This window comes from Protopterus annectens, chromosome 3.part1 (assembly GCF_019279795.1).
Source record: "Protopterus annectens isolate FY-2018-M chromosome 3.part1, PAN1.0, whole genome shotgun sequence".
In the NCBI taxonomy this organism is placed as follows: domain Eukaryota; kingdom Metazoa; phylum Chordata; order Ceratodontiformes; family Protopteridae; genus Protopterus; species Protopterus annectens.
In genome coordinates, this window is record NC_056732.1 from 83,286,590 (window position 1) to 83,306,100 (window position 19,511).

The following is a 19,511-nucleotide window of genomic DNA, read 5'->3' on the forward strand; positions in this document are numbered from 1 at the left end:
AGAATACTGAAATGTTTTGGATCAGACTAACCATAGAGACCTGGGGACAGCCAGGAGGAAAAGAATAAAAGTCAATCTAAAACCAAAATTGTTCCCTAAATTGATTTTGGAGATGAATTGTTTAAGACCATGAAACCCACTAATGCAGAGGTTTAAGAATGTTTGTTGTTGTAGTGCGTAATTTACTTTATTACTTATTACTAAGGATGAGATGCCTAACAACATATGAATTAACCCCTGTAACTTTCTTTCTCTATTTCTCAATCTTCTTCTATGATTCTGAAGAATATATGGAACAATATATTCAATAATACTACATGTGAGCTGTAGTTACTGTTTGTCTATTTAAGGTTATAGCCGAGACAGTTAGTTATTCCTTTGGTTTCGTGTATTTCTTGTCATACTGTTACTTAATATGATATGCAATGGGATTTCTTTCTGTGGAATAATGGAAATAGATAGAAAAAGGTACATAATATCATACAAACACACTAGCTTCAAATACTAAGATGTTTATTTTGGGGGGGGCAATGTATACCAATCATATGGGTGGTCTAACTCCTCACAGTCTATTTATGTTGTTACTATCATCTCACTCAGGTTACTACAATTGATGTTGCAATCTCAGATTAAGCATCACAAATTAAAATGCTGTCCTAGTTATAAACTCAGTAGGAAGGAAGGTGATATAAATGATAAAGAAAATTCCTGCTCAGTTAGACACAAATCAAAGTACTACCAAGTATCTGAAGGGAAGCCATTTATAATTTAACTGCTACAAGACTTTGCTTTATCAACCATATTATAAGCAAGATCACAATCTCATTTAGAATGAAAATCACAACTGAAATGTGGTATTTCATGTTGCAATTTTATTGGATTGTAAAAGCTTTTTATATACAGTTGCCATGTGGGTGAAGCAAGTGTGACAACTGCAGTTCACTATTGTTAGTAATTCCAACGGCATGCACCCGCTTGGCTTTCACTTGTTTGTTAAGGGATATAGTTTAGGTCCAAGGCTGTTTTTATAATGAGGTGAAGATGTTCTTGCATGCTGCTAGCTCTCTGATGCACCATTTTGCATTTGCACTATAAACTATAGCCACTATACATGTGTGTAGTCACAACAGAATATCAACAATCTGCACGGTTATTTCACCAGTGACTGACCTGTAAATTAGATGTGCAACTTATTTAGAAGTTTTTCAGTCTTGCAGTTAATTATATTCAAACTTCATAGAAAGAGAAAGGGCTTTGTTGCCCACAAAAAGCAGCCTAGAATCTCCTGGCATCCATTTTAGTGAACAAAATATGTATGTAAACAATAACTACTACTTTATAATGTGCTGCCTACAGGGTCCCTTTCCCTTTGCCTTTCCATGTAAACCAGTGTGAATTGATTGTTAGTGACACTCTTCCTGCAGGCAGGGTGCAAATCTATTGGTCTTTCTGGGGACATGATTTGAATTAATGGCAGCTCCATATGTTAGATAAAGTAGCAAAGAGGACATGCAAATGTAAGATTTGAAGAAGATGTCATACCACCATCTTCTTTCTTGCAGATTCTATCTTCCCTCCTACTTTACAAGCCCATCCTATTGCACCGTCCTCTGAGGGTTCCCTTTTTCATTCTTCTACTATACTCTTTCGTTTTTTCAATAACAGGCTCATCAGAGATTAAACACTTCAGCTGTCTGTCTATAATGTAGGGTATTTCTTATTGCAGCTCTGGCATTATTTACCTATTGCAAAAACATGTAAAATAGATCCAGACCATGAAGCTGTGCATGTACAAGTGCTTTTCACGTCTGTACAAGCAAAACATGGTTTACTATCATAACGTGGAATGGCACTTATGTGAAACTGGAATGGATGAATGTGTGTTTCCAGGTTTCTGTAATGCCAATCTGGAAATGTTCAAATTCACATTAGCAAATGGTAGTGTCCATTCACTAATATGAGATCAGCATTCTGATAACGGATAGCACTACAGTGAGGATTGGGAAATTTTAACATTTTCCTCACTGCAGTGCAATCTCGGAGTTGGAATATATAATATGTAGGGTGTGTGGCGTGTGTAGCCCCCAACATGTGGGGTGCAGGGGGGCTTGCCTCCTGCAAAAACTAAAAGTAAATACACGCATTTGAAACAGGAAGTTAGGGGGTTCGAATGATGATCCCTGTGTTTATGACGGACGGATATTGGTATACCCGAAGTTCATAAAATCGACATATGTAGTTGACGTTTTCATTAAAAAATATTGAGTGATTCCTGGTTTTGATAGTTAACTGCAAAATATTTAACCTAAATACATCCTACCTATATTGTTTCTTAGAGTACTTTAAGGTAACCCCTGGTTTCCACAAGAAGAAGACTTTTCACTAATTAGCCCCCACTGTGGAGGAAGGTAGGGGAGAAGGTGAGTTGGTCAGCAGTTTCTCCTGTCTTTCCATGTTTATTCACCTGGCTTATATGCAGGTCTTACAGCCTTGATGCCTTTTCAGTACTTTAATCAGCTAGACCAGTAAAGTAAAAGTTTGGAAGAACAATGCTCATGCATACCTAACCACAGATTCCAAATCTTGACTAATCCATATTACCGAAAGAGATTTTTATTTTGTCTGAGGATCCTATAAAATGAATATAATTTTCCCTGAGGTGCAATGATCTGGCATATGATTATCAATAATGTAAAAATGCAGGCAGAATAATCCCAAGCAAACACTGTTCAATGTATGACATGGAAAGTTTTTCCTTCAGGCAAATGTTTCTTGTAGACTTCGTTCATGACCTAGGAGTCAAACTAACTGATATTCTTTGAACTGCCACAGATGTGATATTCATGACTTAGGAGTTTAACTCATTCTTTGAACTGCAATTTGAACTGCAACAGATGTGATATTCATGACCTATTTATTTATTTGTCTTTGTTGATCCGGAAAGTCTAACTGGGCACAGCCCATTTCCAGCTAAGACCCAGGGAGAATAGTTCCACCACAGTACATTTATATTAACAAGTGAATTTCAAACAGTCCTCAGAAAAAACAACAGTTACATTTCTCATGAAACAACACAAATAATTACAAGACAGGTATATACAGTAAAGTATTTACATCAACAATTATAAGTCTATATAGTTGTTCCAGCTGTAAAATCTTGCAGAAGTAAATGGATTTTTACTGCAGAAGGGAAACATTATTGTAAAAAAGCTAAGTGTTCTTTCATTTCAGTGAAGAAAGGTTTGAAAGGAGTCTAAGATTTCTAATGAAATTAGTTATAAAATTTTGTAGAAAAGGAGAGTTTATTATTGTAGATGTTTGTAAAGAGTTTGAGAGATACATTTAATTAAGTTATAAAATAATGTAGGAGGGGCAGGAAGACATTAGCATTATACCGGAGGATAGTGGTAATAGCATAAGACAGTGAACATGGTATTGGATTGTTTTTATGACGCAAATGTGATATTCACGACCTATGAGGCAAACCTAGGAGTCTGACTTACTGTCATTCTAGCGACTGCCACAGATGTGATATTCATGACTTAAGAGTCTGACGTACTGTCATTCTACCAACTGCCATAGTTGTGATATTCATTACCTAGTAGTTAGCCTAACTATCATTTGTAGGAAATGCCACAGATGTGATATCCATGACCTAGAAGTCTGACTTACTTCAATTCTAGGTACTGCCACAGATATGATATTCATGACATAGAAATCTGACTGGCATTCTACAAAGTGCCACAGATGTGATTTTCATGACTTAGGAGTTGAACTGTCACTCTAGGAACTGTCACAGATGTGATATTCATGACCTATGAGGTGAACTGCCATTCTAGGAACTGCCACACACATGATAGTCATGACCTAGCAATCTGACATAATGTCATTCTAGGAACTGCGGCAGATGTGATATTCATGACCTAGGAGTCAAACTATTGTTTCAGGAAATGCCACAAATGTGACATCCATGATCTAGAAGTCAGACTTACTGTCATTCTAGGAACTGCCACAGTTGTGATATTCATTACCTAGGAGTCAAACTGTCATTTGTAGGAAATGCCAGAGATATGATATTCAGGATGTAGCAGTCTGATTACTGTCATCCTAGGAACTGCCACAAATGTGGTATTCACAGCCTAGGAGTCTGACTGTCATTCTAGGAACTGCCACAAATCTGATATTCATGATCTAGGAGTCTGACCTGATGTCATTCCAGGAAATGCCACATGTGATATTCAAGACCTAGGAGTCTGATTAGTGTCATCCTAGGAACTGCCACAGATGTGACTTTCATAACCTAGGAGTTAAACTGTCACTCTAGGTACTATTACAGATATGATATTCATGACCTATGAGTCAAACTGCCATCATAGGAACTGCCACAGATGTGATATCCATGACCTAAGGCTCTGATAAACTGTCATTCTAAGAACTGCTTCAGATGTGATATTTATGACCTAAGAGTCAAACTGTCATTTTAGGAAGTGCCACAAATGTGATATCTATGACCTAGACGTCTGACTTACTGTCATTCTAGGAAATGCCACAGATATGTCATTCATGACTTAGGAGTCTGAGTTACAGTTGTTTTAAGAACTGCCACAGATGTAATATTTGTGACCTAGGAGTTGAACTGTCATAGGAACAGCCACAGATGTGATATTTATGACCTAGGAGTCGAACTAGCTGCCTTTCTAACAACTGTCACACATTTGATATTCATGACGTTGGAGTCAAACTATCATTCTAGGAACTGTCACAGATGTGATAAGTAAATGAATGCCTTCTTTTTCCTGGTTAGTGTCCGATAATAGTTTCTTATAACTTTACACTGACACTAATAATAGTTTCTTCTTTGTTCACCCTTATAAAAATAATGGATTTATGTACATGCATTGCTCAGTTGTGAATATTGTGGTAAAATGCATTCATAAGGTTAGTTTTTATTCTTCTGGTCCATACAATTTCAGATAGCCTAATGTTGCTTCAAAGTCAGCTGTAATAAATTTTATTTTTATTGTGAAATAATATGAGTAAAGTAATTTTAGTTACAAAGGAAAGCTTTCTAACAGCATAAATGAGGAACGTACCTAAAACTAATATTGTAAAAATATAATAATGCTGTTTCTTATATTTCCTTGCACAGTCATTTTCAACATTGAAGTTCTTTTCTACACTCATAACACTTTACAAGTTTAATTTTCAGGTTTGTCTTTCTCCCATACATATATAATGTCAATCAATATGCACCTGCTATACTTTTATATTAGTATCATAAGATTCACAGGTCTAGAATGCATACTCTTACATGGCATATTCTGACTGTAGCCCACATGTGGCACGATGTCTGCTGTAAAACCTGTTTTCAAGGTCAATTTTCGTTTCTCCAATAAAGTCATCTGTTCCAATCAAATCATAGTCGTATATCATCAGGGTTAGCAGAGATTCTGATGGAAATGTTGCTTGCAGCTCATATGACCTACACAGAATAACAGAATTTAAAAAAATAATAGGTTTACGATAATCAGAAAAAAAGCCCTTGTGCTATAACAGAAAAAAGTAATTTCATTTTTTTTTTTTAATTTTATGTTCAGAAGCAAAGAAGGTTGTTCCTAACTGATCTTAATCACAAGTCACTTACACAATTTCTCCATATTTAGTAATGTGGAATTTATTTGTCTCTCCTAAACCAAATACATGTCCTTAATTGTTGGTGCTGAAGTATAAAAAGCCTAAACCTATGTTTAGTTATAATCTATATCCATACCCTTAAACCACCAAGTGAACATAAGAGTCATTCAATTTAAGTCAGTCAATGGACATTTGTTAGAATGGCGATTAAACAACAAAGTCACTTGAGTACATTTCTAGTTTCCATGAGGCATATGTTCAGGGTAAATTCTTCAGAAGATGAACCACAGAATGTGGAGCTCCTCATGGCTAGGTCATAATCATTAGCATTTATTCTTATACTCCATATTTTGCATCCTTATTTTTTAGTTAAAATAATATCTACACATGTGCATTACCACATACATACACACACACTCACAAACGTATGTGTATACTTTAAATTTATGAGGTAGGCCCTGACTATGGCCCATGCTACCCGAGTTTGATTGGTGGCTTATGCGTGTGATGATGGTTACACTTATCCTCAGGGCTGCAGGAGAGGGGAATGCAGGTTTATTTCCCTGATGAAGGCCAGGGGAACAACCATGAAATGGTACCGTGGGTGGGCAGGGATCCCTGCTGAATTTAGCTCTATGCAGTGAGGGGAAGCACAATGTGCTCTTAAATCATTTTAGGAGTGGGGCACAGAAGGAAGTATACCATGACAGCAGTATGTTTCCGTCCCAGGGCACTTCAGTTTCCTTGCTGAACCCAAACCTAATGCAGAGATATCAGGATGAATCACAACAGGTAAAAGATGAAAGGATGAATCACAACAGGTAAAAGACCCAGTAAACAAGGAGCGGCACAAGTGTGAGATGATGGTCAGGTGACTAGAAGAAAAAAAAAAGTCTAGTCTATGGTGTGACATGTATCAACAAAAAATAATCCTTGTTTTCCCACCTTCCTCGACTAGTTTAGACCAGTTTACAGGCATTGCTGTAGTCTGGGCTGTGGTGTAGTTCCTGTGTTGTCCATTACCTTACTTGGATAGAAGGAAGTTTATTTGCTCACCAGTGGGAGTGGGGAGCCTTGAGCAGCCTATCTGTCCCTGTAGGAAGTGACCTCAGCACAAGAAGCTGTAGTAATTGGTTGTTTTGGACCATTTCTAGCTCTTTTGTAGTTCACTGTTTAAAATCCGCATTTGCACGGCTTTGCGCGGTTGTGTGCATAGCGCAGCGCCGGTTAAACAAGGTTAAACTTTTTCTGGCTCCACCAAGTCTGCTCTTCAAATTTTCCCTTAAGGAAGCTCTTCTCTTAGTATAACCAGACTACTCACTATATTAAAGCCTAGCACTTGTTCTCAATACTTCTCTACTAAGTAAGCACTCTCGTACTAAGTAAAGCACTACATCTACTCACCACCCCTGTGAATATCCACTTCCCTTAAAGGTACAGCACTCCCTTATACTGTTCTAGCATGCCGAGTGGTAGATTACTGGCGTCGTCTCCAGTTCAGCTGGTCAATCTGGGTATCTTGAGACAATGCTACAATTGTCTCCTGTACACAGACAACCCTCTCCTCCTCCCAACAAACACAAATACATGTGAGAGATGCAACTATATAGCCAAACTGGAGGCTGAACTCTCTCAACTCAGGGCTGGCATGACCAGACAGGAGGAGATGGCAACCACACACACAACAATCCCAGTCCCACATATACCTACCACAACTGCAAACCAAACACATAAAAACACAAAGACATACTCGGAGGCTCTAATAAAAAACTTACCAAAACAACAGAGGCTCCCAAAGCAGACATCCAAAAATCCACCACCTCAAAACAAAACACATGCAACACATACTTCAATAAATCAGTGTGTCAACCAATCACAGCCCTTAAGGCCAAACACCTTGCCTGATACACTAGTAATAGGTGACTCTATAGTCAGACACACTGATGTCCCGCTGACCAGGTTGAACAAGGAGAAGGTGACTGTGAGCTGTCTATCGGGAGCTAGGATCCGCCACATAACACACGCACTCAGGTCACTCCAAAGCAAGTACAAATATGACTCCATCATTGTCCATGCTGGTGTGAATGACCTGAGACGTACCTCCTGGACTACATGAAAAGAGACATAGAGGAGCTCTCCGATTATGTAGCCCAGGCTGGTATGACCCTGACCCTGAGCAGCATCCTGCCCTCACCAAGAATGATACCACAATACAAAGACAACATGATCAGCTTTAACAATTGGCTCAAGTACTGGTGTCATTCTAAGGGGATCCAATATCTGTCTGCCTGGGATGACATGTTGGACAAGCCATGCTGCTTCGCAAGGGATGGCTTACACCTGTCACCACTGGGCTTCCGGATATTGGCTAAGGCTCCTGCCACCCCCATAGTGCCTTTTTAGGCAAGGCTCAAAAGACAAACCCACCTCCTTAGAAAACAAAAATGGAAAAAAAATAAGGGTAATGCTGCTCAACGCCAGAAGTCTAAATCTCAAGATGCAGGCACTTGATGCGCTCCTCAGCATGGAGAACATCGACGTCTGTGCAGTAACTGAAACCTGGTTCAAGGCTCCGGAGAGCACCCCAGCGCTAACCAGGCTATACCTCGTATCATGCTTTTCGGCCCCAAAACCCGGGCCGAACCACAAAGGGAGGGGGAGTGTCCATATTCATCAAGGACACCCACACCTCCAGGTTAGTAGCAACACATGAAGCATCAGAGACCATACAGGTGCAACTAACCATAGGCAAAACTGCTATACAACTGGTAGCATGTTACAGACCACCCTCCCAATCTCAAGAACCCCACTCAGCCTTCCTGAAGATATTGGAGGATATGAATGTATCACAAAATACCATCATACTAGGAGACTTCAACTACCCAAACATAGATTGGGTACATTATTCTAGCCCTAATACCCTAGCCCAAAGGTTCCTGGAATTCATAAATTCAAATGCACTGGAACAACTAGTCACCTCTCCCACTAGGGGAGATAATATACTTGACCTGATCATCACAAACATGGGGACAAAATGCTCCACACCGGAAGTATACCCCTCACTAGTGAGATCTGACCACAAACTAATCACCCTGGATGTACATATCCCACCTCCACCCCCAGCACAAAAGACCACTGTGAAAAACTTCTCAAAAGCAGACTTCACTCTTCTTAAGACTGAGATGGTATCCTTTAAGCCCACTGTGCCAGTGGATACCACATCCCACAATGCCGAATCCTTCACAAATGCTTTTTATGGATATCTCCAAGAATGCATGGATCATGCAATCCCAAACAAATCCAAGTCCCTCTCCACCAAAGGTAAGCGCCCTGTCTGGTGGACCTCAGCCATAAACAAATTGTATAACAAAAGAAGGAAGCTACTGCACGTCAGAGCAAAATCACATGAAGGGAAGACATCTCTGATCAACATTAGCAGAAAACTACGTTCTCTCATAAAAACATCCAAGGCCAACTTTGAGAGAAAAATCACTAAGGACACTAAAGATAACCACAAAGCCTTCTTCAGCTATGTTAGAAACCTGGGTGGAAACCCTCAGATATGCTCAGAGTTGGTTCACAACAACATAAAATACACTGAACCCACAGATATTGCCAACATTCTGGCTGACAGGTTCAGTGCAAATTTCTCCCCTCCTTCACCCCCAAAAGAAGAAATACTTATCCCAGCTGAATGTAATCTCCCTGTCATCTCAGATGTTCAAGTGAGAACCGCCCTAAACAAAGCAAAAAAACACAGCATCAATGGGACCTGATAGTATCCCGGGTTGCGTGTTACGTGAACTCCAAGAGGAGCTAAACCCACCCATAAAAATGCTATTTAACCTTAGCCTTACTTCGGGATATGTATCTGAACACTGGCGTACAGCAACAGTGGTGCCACTCCACAAGGGGGGTGCCTCTACAGACCCTGGAAAACACCACCCCATAAGCTTAACCAGCCTGGTCTGCAAAGCTATGGAAAGAATCATTATGGAACTCATAAACAGAGACATAGGGGAACTACAGACACTTGACCCCACTCAGTTCGGCTTTGTAAAGGGCAGATCCTGCCTTTTAAACCTGGTTGACTTTTTCGAAACAGTCACTAGAGCCATTGATGAGGGCAAAGCAGTCCATACAGCATACCTGGACTTGGCTAAGGCCTTCGACACAATACCCCACTCAGGCATCATAGATAAGCTCAACAGCTTAAAAGTAAACCCTTATGTCATTAGATGGGTTGCAAACTGGCTAAAGGACAGAACCCATAAAGTTAAAATCGCTGGAGCAATGTCAGACTCAAAGCCAGTCACAAGTGGTGTCCCACAGGGATCTGTCCTGGGACCCCTCTTGTTCGGCATTTATTTCTCAGATGTTAAAGTAAACATGGGAGGGCTGTGGCTGACAAAGTTCGCAGATGACTGCAAACTAGGCGCCATAGTCGATACACCAGCAGACACACACATCCTACAAAAAGGCCTCACAGAAATGGACAACTGGTGCCGGAGTCACGGCCTTAAACTAAATGCCAAAAAATGTAAAGTCATCCCCTTTGGGAAAAACAAAGTACCCACAAATTATCACATAGACAGCAACCCACTGAGTACAGAAAAAGTAATCAGAGACCTAGGGACCCAAGTCGACAGTGACCTCTCATTTGACACCCATGTTGCCAAAGTGGTTAGAAAAACATTCTACCTTGCACACCTCATCATGAAGGGATTCACATCCAGATCCAAGGATGTCATTGTACCCCTATATTCCTCCCTCATCAGACCCATGATTGAGTACAATGCCCCATTTGGTATGTACCTCACCCGGCATTTGCAACAGCTGGAGAGACCACAAAAGTACCTCACCAAGAGGATCAAGGGTCTCCAACGTATGTCTTATTCTGCCAGACTAAAGAAACTTCAGCTCTATTCAGTAGCATACCGCCTGCTCAGAGGTGATCTCTGCCTGATGTACAAGGCCATATCCAATCAGGATCTGATGGACATGCTCCACCTCAAAAAATCCAAATCCATCAGGACCATGAGAGCTAAAGACTTAAACCTCGGCACAAGTATGAATAGGACATGCTGGAGGGATAGATTCATAACCCAGAGGCTTCCCATGCTTTGGAACAGGATCCCAGTTCATATTAGGCAGAGCCCCTCACTGACTCTTTTCAAGAGAAATCTTGATGAGTGGATGGGAGATCGTAAGTTTACCCCAGGGGTCACATCTGTGTCATGACTAGACAGGGGCACAGTAAACTAATTCTATTATATAAGGGGACCTTCACTGTGTCACTACTAAACAGAGGCACAGTATTCTAAATTTATTCTGTACAATTTTTGCACCATTTCATGGGGTGCAAAAGCCACATCACTATGGCTAGGCTTACAAATGCCCCAGGGCAGATAGCCTAGTACTATACTATGAAACTATACTATGAAACTATGAAACTATGAAACTATAGTGAATTAAGCACATTAAACTCAATACTATACAAAGCACACCACAGGCTGTTTACATCAGCATAACATTTGTGTAGCTTTTAGACATTTTAATCCAATGTTTGAGAATTAAGTATCATTGTCAAGTTTTACTTATTCCATAGATCTTTTTGGTTTCTTTAGCAGTTTTCCACATCTATGGTATTTAAGATGACCACCATTCACTATGGACTTCTGATTAATTTTGAGAGGAGAGTTCTTGCTGCTCTACAGCTTTTCTTGAGACATACCACAGTTCTCTCAACCTCTGTTTTATTTATTTATTTATTTGCTCTTGTTAACCAGGAAAGTCCACTGGGCTGAAATGAGCCCATTTTCAGTGGAGGCCTGAGAAGAAAAGCTTCAAAAAAAAAAAAAACAATGTATATAATTAAGAAATTATTTAGAGAGTTAATAACAGCATTTAACAATATACAATAGAATATATGAATATAGGAGTCAAAAGTGACACAGTAACATAGGCTATGTATAGCACCATTTTGTGGAAGACTCGGGTGCTTGGCAGGTATTCAGTAGATCAGACAGATAATGATAATCTGCATTTACACAATTTTTACACACCAGGCAGGGTGAGGCACACTGTGCTGTGATTAAGGGTGAGTGAAGAAGAGTGTGGGTATCTGAGAGAAGAGTCCTTAGTATGACTGCTCTGGATGCTCTTTGTCACTTGGTTTTAATACAGTTTTCTTGTATACATGTCAGCAATTCATCTTAGAGGGCTTTTTTTCTTCTCACACAAAACATAGGATTTTGGATTGGCTTCCTCTACAGGTATTCACTTAGGCTCAGCAACTATCACTAGTGAATCAGTGCCATTACAAAAAAATTGAAGACTGGTGAAACTGGGCTGTGTATGGTGTACAAAAGAAATGCAGAATCTCAACTATAAACAAACTCAGCTGATTATACACTGTGCCTTATTTACATTGTCACCGTACCCCATAGTTAACTGTCAATCAGCTATAAACTGTGCTGACATAAGTTTGAATATATATAATAATGCTCAAGTTTTACTAATATTATGGAGCATTTTTTCAAGTTAGACTTCCCTGGTAAACAAAAGCAAGCAAATAAATAATTATGGTTGGGACTTGTACTGGCAAGACGAGCCTTCCTTACTAATACTTTGACTTCTTTGAAATTTTTTTTTTAAATTGAACTTGGTGGTGTTGAGACAATACCTCTCAACAGTACAGATTTTCATAGAATGTCCAGATTTTTGCCTATTTTGGTCTGTTTTTCAAAAAATTGTAGTTTTCTGGCAAATTAGTGGCAAATCATTAGATTGAAGTTAAAAAATAATGACAGACATTTGAGTTTCAGACTTCATACCATTCAGAAAATTCATGCTAATGTAAAACCTATTATTCTATCAACTTTCTAAGAGCAATATTCAAAAAAAATTGTCCCTAATTTTGGGCCCTTGTCATAGGATCACAGGAGCATAGGTTACTAGGCTACTGACCCTAGGGCCCTTACAAGCCTAGCCAAGTTTTACCCTTATTTCCATGATCAGCACCTATGATTCCTGTCCAAGAGGGACATAGGTGGGACCCTGGGGTGAATTTACAGTTACCCATCCAATCATCCAGATTACATTTGAAGAGGACCAGTGAGGTGATCTGCTTGACATGAAGTGAGAGTCTGTTCCAAAGGTGTGGCAACCTCAGGGAGACAAATCTGTCCTTCCTGAGGTTCTAAAGCACAAACTGAAGCAGATAAACACAAAAGCCAGAAAAAATAGCTGGATTGAGCCCACTCAAAGTAATGCAGGCTGCAAATCACCACACAGTTGTAGAATGCACAATCCATTTTATTAAATTTAGACCAAAAAAATCCAAGTATGAGCGTGTTCGTCCAGCAAGATCTAGACTTCATCAGACAATTTACCCCATATAGTTACTTCCTTCTTATACAGTTCAAACAGGAAGTTCCACCCAGTTATAAACTAATCAATTATGTCATTAAAAGCACAACATTTACAGTCACTGAATTTAAAAAGCAGACAAAATATACAAACTGAAAAAGTTCATGGAACACACCACCCTAAAAACACACTATATATAAGCACTACTTCATAAAATGACAATGTACAATAAATATTTAAATATGTTGAATGTGTTAAAACAATAAATATGTGTAATTAGATACTAAAAATTAGATATAGTAGAAAATGTTATCTTTCTGCACCACAGAGCTTGGATAGCTTTATGTCAATTTCAAAACTGGCTGAAGGAAGACTATGGCCCTAGTGATTTTTTTTTTACATTTTATGAGAATAAAATGAATGCAATGATTTTATGTTCCCTCCTGTGCCCCTCCAGCTGACACTGCTGCTCAGCTTTGTTCCTATTCCTGACTTCCTCCATACCTAGTAGTAAGGCTTGAATGCAGTCAACATGATACAAGAATGGGAGAAGAGGGATCATGGATGATCAGTCAGTATCCCCCTAGCTGAGGTAATCAAGGGTGGAACTGGGAAGAGGATGTTATCAGTTTGGGAGGTGGTGCATAGCTTAAAGCCAACAGCATTATATATGCCTTTGTGTGTACTTTTACTTTTTGGTAGGCCCTATCCCTTCTATACAGACTTTATCTTGATGGATGAGTTGTACCATGAGTAGCAGTCAACTAAGGGAATGTCTTGTTGAGTCTCCATAGGCCTTATGATGGCACTTCAGACCTCCAACACACCCAGCCTTGCATTCATTCCAAACTCACACCTCAAACAGAGCTTAAAGAAAGATTTTCCTACACCAACATGGTCCCTCCTCCCAAGAGAGGCATGCCCATCTTAAATGCCAGCTCTGTCCAACACCCAAGTTGCTAAATGAATTGGGTCATCTGTAACATAGTCAAGGTTTCATTCTTCCACATTACTGAGATGGCTATGAATGCTGTGATCGTGGATATTTTTGTTGAAAACTATCTTTCTAATGAAAGGCATATTACTAGGCTCACAAGGGCAGAGGCAGTCAGAAATTTCTCATCATTCCTCTTCTCTATCTGAAACATAACACAGAACAAGGTAGATGGTGCACCCATGTAGGCTCACTAACTTGTGTTTCATAAAGAAATGTAAAATGTGAGTTGCAGTTTCAAGCCAGGGGTTATTCTATGGGGTTAATTGATCCTGCATGCAAAGAAGAAGGTTAAATAAATATGAAGCATGAATTTCTTTTTGTTTGCCTATGTCTGTCCATGATAGGAGTCTTGGCATGGTTGTAATCTCCAGCCTTGACCCTAAAGCCATTTGTGATATGTTTGTTTTTTAATTAATAGCATAGCTTAATAGAACAGAATCACTTTAGTGAAAGAATTAATGATATGTCTTTTTATTAATAAAAATCAATTTTAGTTAGAAAGTTATTTTTGAAAAAATACAGATGTTGCATCTTATCAAAGTACATCAAGTGAATAGGGGACTTTTTTGTACAAAATACATAAATATTATAGAGTTGTCTTAAATCCTCCATCATTTCATTGTATGACTCCTGATTATACTTATGCAGCTGCCAAGTATTTTAATTATCAGTTTGTGAGTGTTGCCTATACTGTACAGTGCATTATTTGTAGTGCATTTTATACTATTCATAATATATATAAACTATGTACATATATTAATGACAGTAACTATTCCATTAAGAAGATCCTCAAAATATTTACATTTTCATTACTTTATTAGTTGCATCAGGTAGAAAAGTTTTTTTTTTTTTTGCTTCACATCACAAACTTTTTTTGAACAGAATATTACATATTGTACATACAAATATTTTAAGCACAGGCATTAATGCTCTTCTAGCTTATCAATATACCAACACATTTGTTCCCATAATAAGTGCCCAGACTGTTCTTAAAAATATCTAAATTAGTACTTGCTTTAATGTAATTAGGTAGTCTGTTCCATGCATCGACTACTCTGTCAAAGAACAAATTAGTACATTTCTCATTCCTGCAGAATCTTCTACATTGGTTGTCTGATGATTCTCTAGTACTTTTTGATAACCCCAAACATTCCCAGAGGTAGTTGTCTCTAAATGCCCTGTATACCTGTATAAGATCTCTTCTTAGATATCTGTAAGAGACACTGTACAAGTTCAGATAATTTAGTCTTTCATAATAACTTAAATGTTCACATCCATAGATACCCTTGAGATATGTCCGCTGTACTCTTTCCAGTTTGCTCATACTTGTTTTCTTATAGGGTTTCCAGTTTGTTATTCCATACTCAAGTTAGGGTCTAATGTATCTAACAAACAAGGACTTCATTATTTTGATTTCCTAGACTTTATAAATCTTTTTATACAACCTATAGTTCTATAACTATCATTAACCAATTGGTTGACATGATTATAAAAACTCATAGCTGAATCTACCCATATACCCAGGACCTTAAATGAATCTACAGTTTCAATCACTGTGTGCTGTATTAAAAATGTACCTTTCAATTTACATCTCCCAAATCTCATATCCTTATTTTTTTATTTATTTATCAGCATTTTATTCTCCTGTGTCCAAATGGTCAATTTACTCAAGCTATTTTGCAGACATGTCTTATCTGTAAGTCCATGACTTTTTCTTTTAAGTCTATTTATGGACAATTTCAGGGCAATAAAGCCAATCCCCACTAGCTGTGGACTTGCATGTTTCTGCCTTTTTATGACATCATCAGCACAGCATTAGTGGAAAGTTTGGCTAACATTTGGAAACACAGGGTTGTCGTGTGCAACTGATATCCATAGCCATTAGCGTCTGCAAAATATCCCAACTAACAAACTAAAACAATGATTAAGGTTACACAGAAGGAATTGCCACTTAGCTTTAACACTTGATGTCCCTAAGGGGTAATTTGCATATATCCCATGTTGCCTCTAATACAAGAGGTTTAAGGTATCACACAGTGGAAAGTTTAGCCTTGCAAGATTTTTCTTTTTGTTTTTTAACCAATTGGTTCTTCTGTTGATCTTTTTACCCATTGTTTTAGTTGGAATATTTTGCAGATACCCTAATAGTTATGGAAATTAGTTGGGTATGACAACCCTGTGTTTTCGAATGTTAGCTGACTTTCCACTTATGCTGTGCTGATAATACCATAAGAAAGTAGAGATATGCATGCCTACAGCTAGTGGGGCTTAGCTTTATTGCCCTGCAATCATCCAGCAATAGACTTAAATGAAAAAGTCAGGGATGTTTGGAATTGTTATTTAGCTAAAAAACCTGATTTCCCTAAGGGTTAATTTATATATATTCCATATTACCTCTAATACAAGAGGTTTAAGGTATCACACAATGGAAAATCTAGCATTGCTCATTTTTTCTTTTTGTTTTTTAACTGATTGGCTCTCCTGTGTGATCTTTTATTCATTGTTTTAGTTTGTTAGTTGGGATACTTTGCAGACAGCCTAATGGTTATGGATATCAGTTGGGCACGGCAACCCTGTGTTTACAAATGTTAGCCAAACTTTCCAGTTATGCTGTTCAGATAATGCCATAAGAAGGCAGAAACATAGAAAGACCCCAAAAGTATCTCACCAAGAGGATCAAGGGTCTCAAACAGATGCCATATACTGCTCGGTTAAAAAAACTCCAGCTCTACTCAGTTGCATGCCGCCTACTTCGAGGCGATCTATGCCTGACATACAAAGCTATGTCAAATCCAGAATTAATGGATATGCTCCACCTCAGTAAATCTAAATCCTTTATAGCCACACGCTCAAGGGACTTGAACCTCAGCACAGAAATAAATAGAACTTGCTGGAGGGACAGGTTCATAACCCAGAGGCTCCCTTCGCTCTGGAATAGAATTCCAGTTCATGTGAGGCAGAGCACCTCACTGAATCTCTATAAGAAGAATCTCGATAAGTGGATGGTGGATCGTAGGTTTGTCCCAGGGATTACTCCCGTGTCACTATTAGACAGAGGCACAGTAAACTAAACCTCAAAAAGGGCACAGTATACTCAAATCAAGGGGTGGCGTAAGCCATACAGAATCGGGCTAGGCTTATAATTGCCCCAGGGCAGATAGCCTAGTATGAACCTATGAACCTATGAACCTATGCATGTCCACAGCTAGTGGGGTTTGGCTTTATTGTCCTGAAATTGTCCATAAATAGACTTAAAAGAAAAAGTCATAGATGTTTAGAATTGCCATTTAGCTGAAACCTCTGATGTCCCTAAGGGGTAATTTGCATATATCCCATTCACCTCTAATACAAGAGGATTAAGGTATCACACAGTGGAAAGTCTAGCTTTGCTAGATTTTTTTTTGTGTTAATTTGCTAACCAAGGAAGCCATCTTGTTTTTGTGGCTGACTGAAGATCTGGCTACAGTTACTATTTTTTTTCTGGAGTTTAATATAATAAAAATTACCAAATTACCTTATTTTACACTTCCAGAAACTGAAAGGCAGCTTTTACTGGTCTTGTTTGTAATCATTTGTGACATTTCCCTTTTAAGGTCCAGTAAAATATCAGGGCTAATGCCCAATTGCTAGAACATAGAGGCTAAAAGAATTTGAGGACTCCTAGCATTATAGCAATAAAAAAAAAGAAGAATGGTAGCTGTAATAATCTGGTTGTGATTTCTTTTTTAAAAAGTCATCTTGCTTTATTGGTGTAGAATAATAGATTCTATAGGTGACATCTACTTAGCATTTAGAGTACATTCATCAAAACAGCAAAATGTTTGGAAAATAACTGATCAAGATAATGTACCAGCATGGAAATGTCAATGTTGTGCAATTAATCATCATTTTACCATTTTATGTCTTTTATATATTAAATGTGTGTTAATTGTGACTTTTATTATTGGATGATATTTATTTAAATAACAGGAAATGAAGTAACTCTTTGTCTGATGAAGTGGCTTTTGGCTGCGAAAGCGTTCACCCTTTTGTCTTTGGAATAAACGTTTATGGTTTTATCTGCTGTGGTCTGGTACCTCCTTTCATCTCGTTTTGTATGTCTTTTATATTGTTTGTTTGTTTACTTGAATTATCCCAGGTAGGTGGAAAGATCTTTAATGTAATATACCTTTTTATTCACAATCTGCTTTAAAGCCTGAAAATAATAACATATTTTATTCATTTCCCAACTATTGCACGCAGATCCTTCATTTTAGAACATAATTCATTAATTTTCTGTCATCTTGATTATCTGATTCAGTAAAAATACCACTGGTTCCTTTGCAGCCATTTTGTTCACAATGAAATCAATCAAAGAGTAATAAAGCCAAAAAAAGCATCATGAAAGTAAATATTAAGCAGATGTCAATAGTCAATATTATGTAACATCCCTGCCAGTTGGCATTACTAGGCCCATGCCAGCTATCAGTTAGCATACCGGAGTATAACCCCAGGCCCCTCTCAGACATGAAATAAAGCATGGGCTCCATTCTTAACTGCTAGTCCATACATGAATTGCCTTGATCCAAGCCTCTTTTGGTCAATCTTAACTATAAATCCACCAAGAGGATGCTGAAGTATAATGGGAGAACACAAGAGTTTAAACTGAGAGGCAACCTCCCAACGAAAAAGGTGGGAGAAGGGAGGGTTCCTTTGAGCCAGTCACCAGAATGGCGGTACTCACAGTGGGAGCTTATTTAAACTTCAGAACTCGACCCATTGATGACTCAAATGTGGACAACTCGGCTTACAGGTAAGACACTTTTATCCTCTGTAGCAAAGTCAATAATGATACCATTGTTGCCTTGGTGACCATTTTATTGACAATTAAACAAACCAAAGAATAACAGAGCCCAACAACCAACATAAACTTGAACATTAAGCAGATATCAACATGCTGTAACTTCCCCTGTCAGCTGACTTTACTGGGATCATGCCAGCGGGCTAACATTTATCATCTGGGACCATACATAACCCCGGACCCTTCAGATGTGATATAAAGATGAACTCTTGGGTTAACTCTTAGGCCATACATGAATTGCCTTGAACAAAGCCTCTATAGTCAACCTGAACTGTCAATCCACTAAGAAACTGCTGAAGTATAATGAGAAAACACAAGGAGGTTAATCTGCGATGTGACCACCCACCAGCAAGCCAACAAGGCCTCTAAGTAACAATAGCTCCCCAGGAATCATGTGAGACTTAAATATACCAAAGTGAAAGTTGGCTAGTTTAGCAAAATAATCATTTAACAGACAATGTTAACTGTAAATTGAGCAATTTGAGGCACAACTCATTCAAGTGAAAACCATCTGCGTTAAAAAAGTCTTTGTCAGCCTTTGCTGGGTCACTGTGTTCTGTAGTCTGATAAACAATACTTTGGGTCACACAAGCCATCTGGTGGTTAATGAAGCACCTGGGGATTTCCACTCCTGAACTTCTTATGGCATCCTTACAAAGAAACCTGGGT

General features: G+C 38.5%; 1 protein-coding gene across 2 annotated transcripts in view; it reads right to left on the reverse strand.

Annotated features, from left to right (window-relative positions):
• Positions 1-19,511, reverse strand: part of LOC122798011 (fer-1-like protein 6) — a 1,810,759-nt gene that overhangs the window by 324,851 nt on the left and 1,466,397 nt on the right. For both annotated transcript variants that reach the window (XM_044066595.1, XM_044066597.1), the window contains exon 33: positions 5,312-5,482. In XM_044066595.1, coding sequence (XP_043922530.1) covers positions 5,312-5,482 — 171 coding nt within the window. The remainder of the gene's footprint in view (positions 1-5,311; positions 5,483-19,511) is intronic.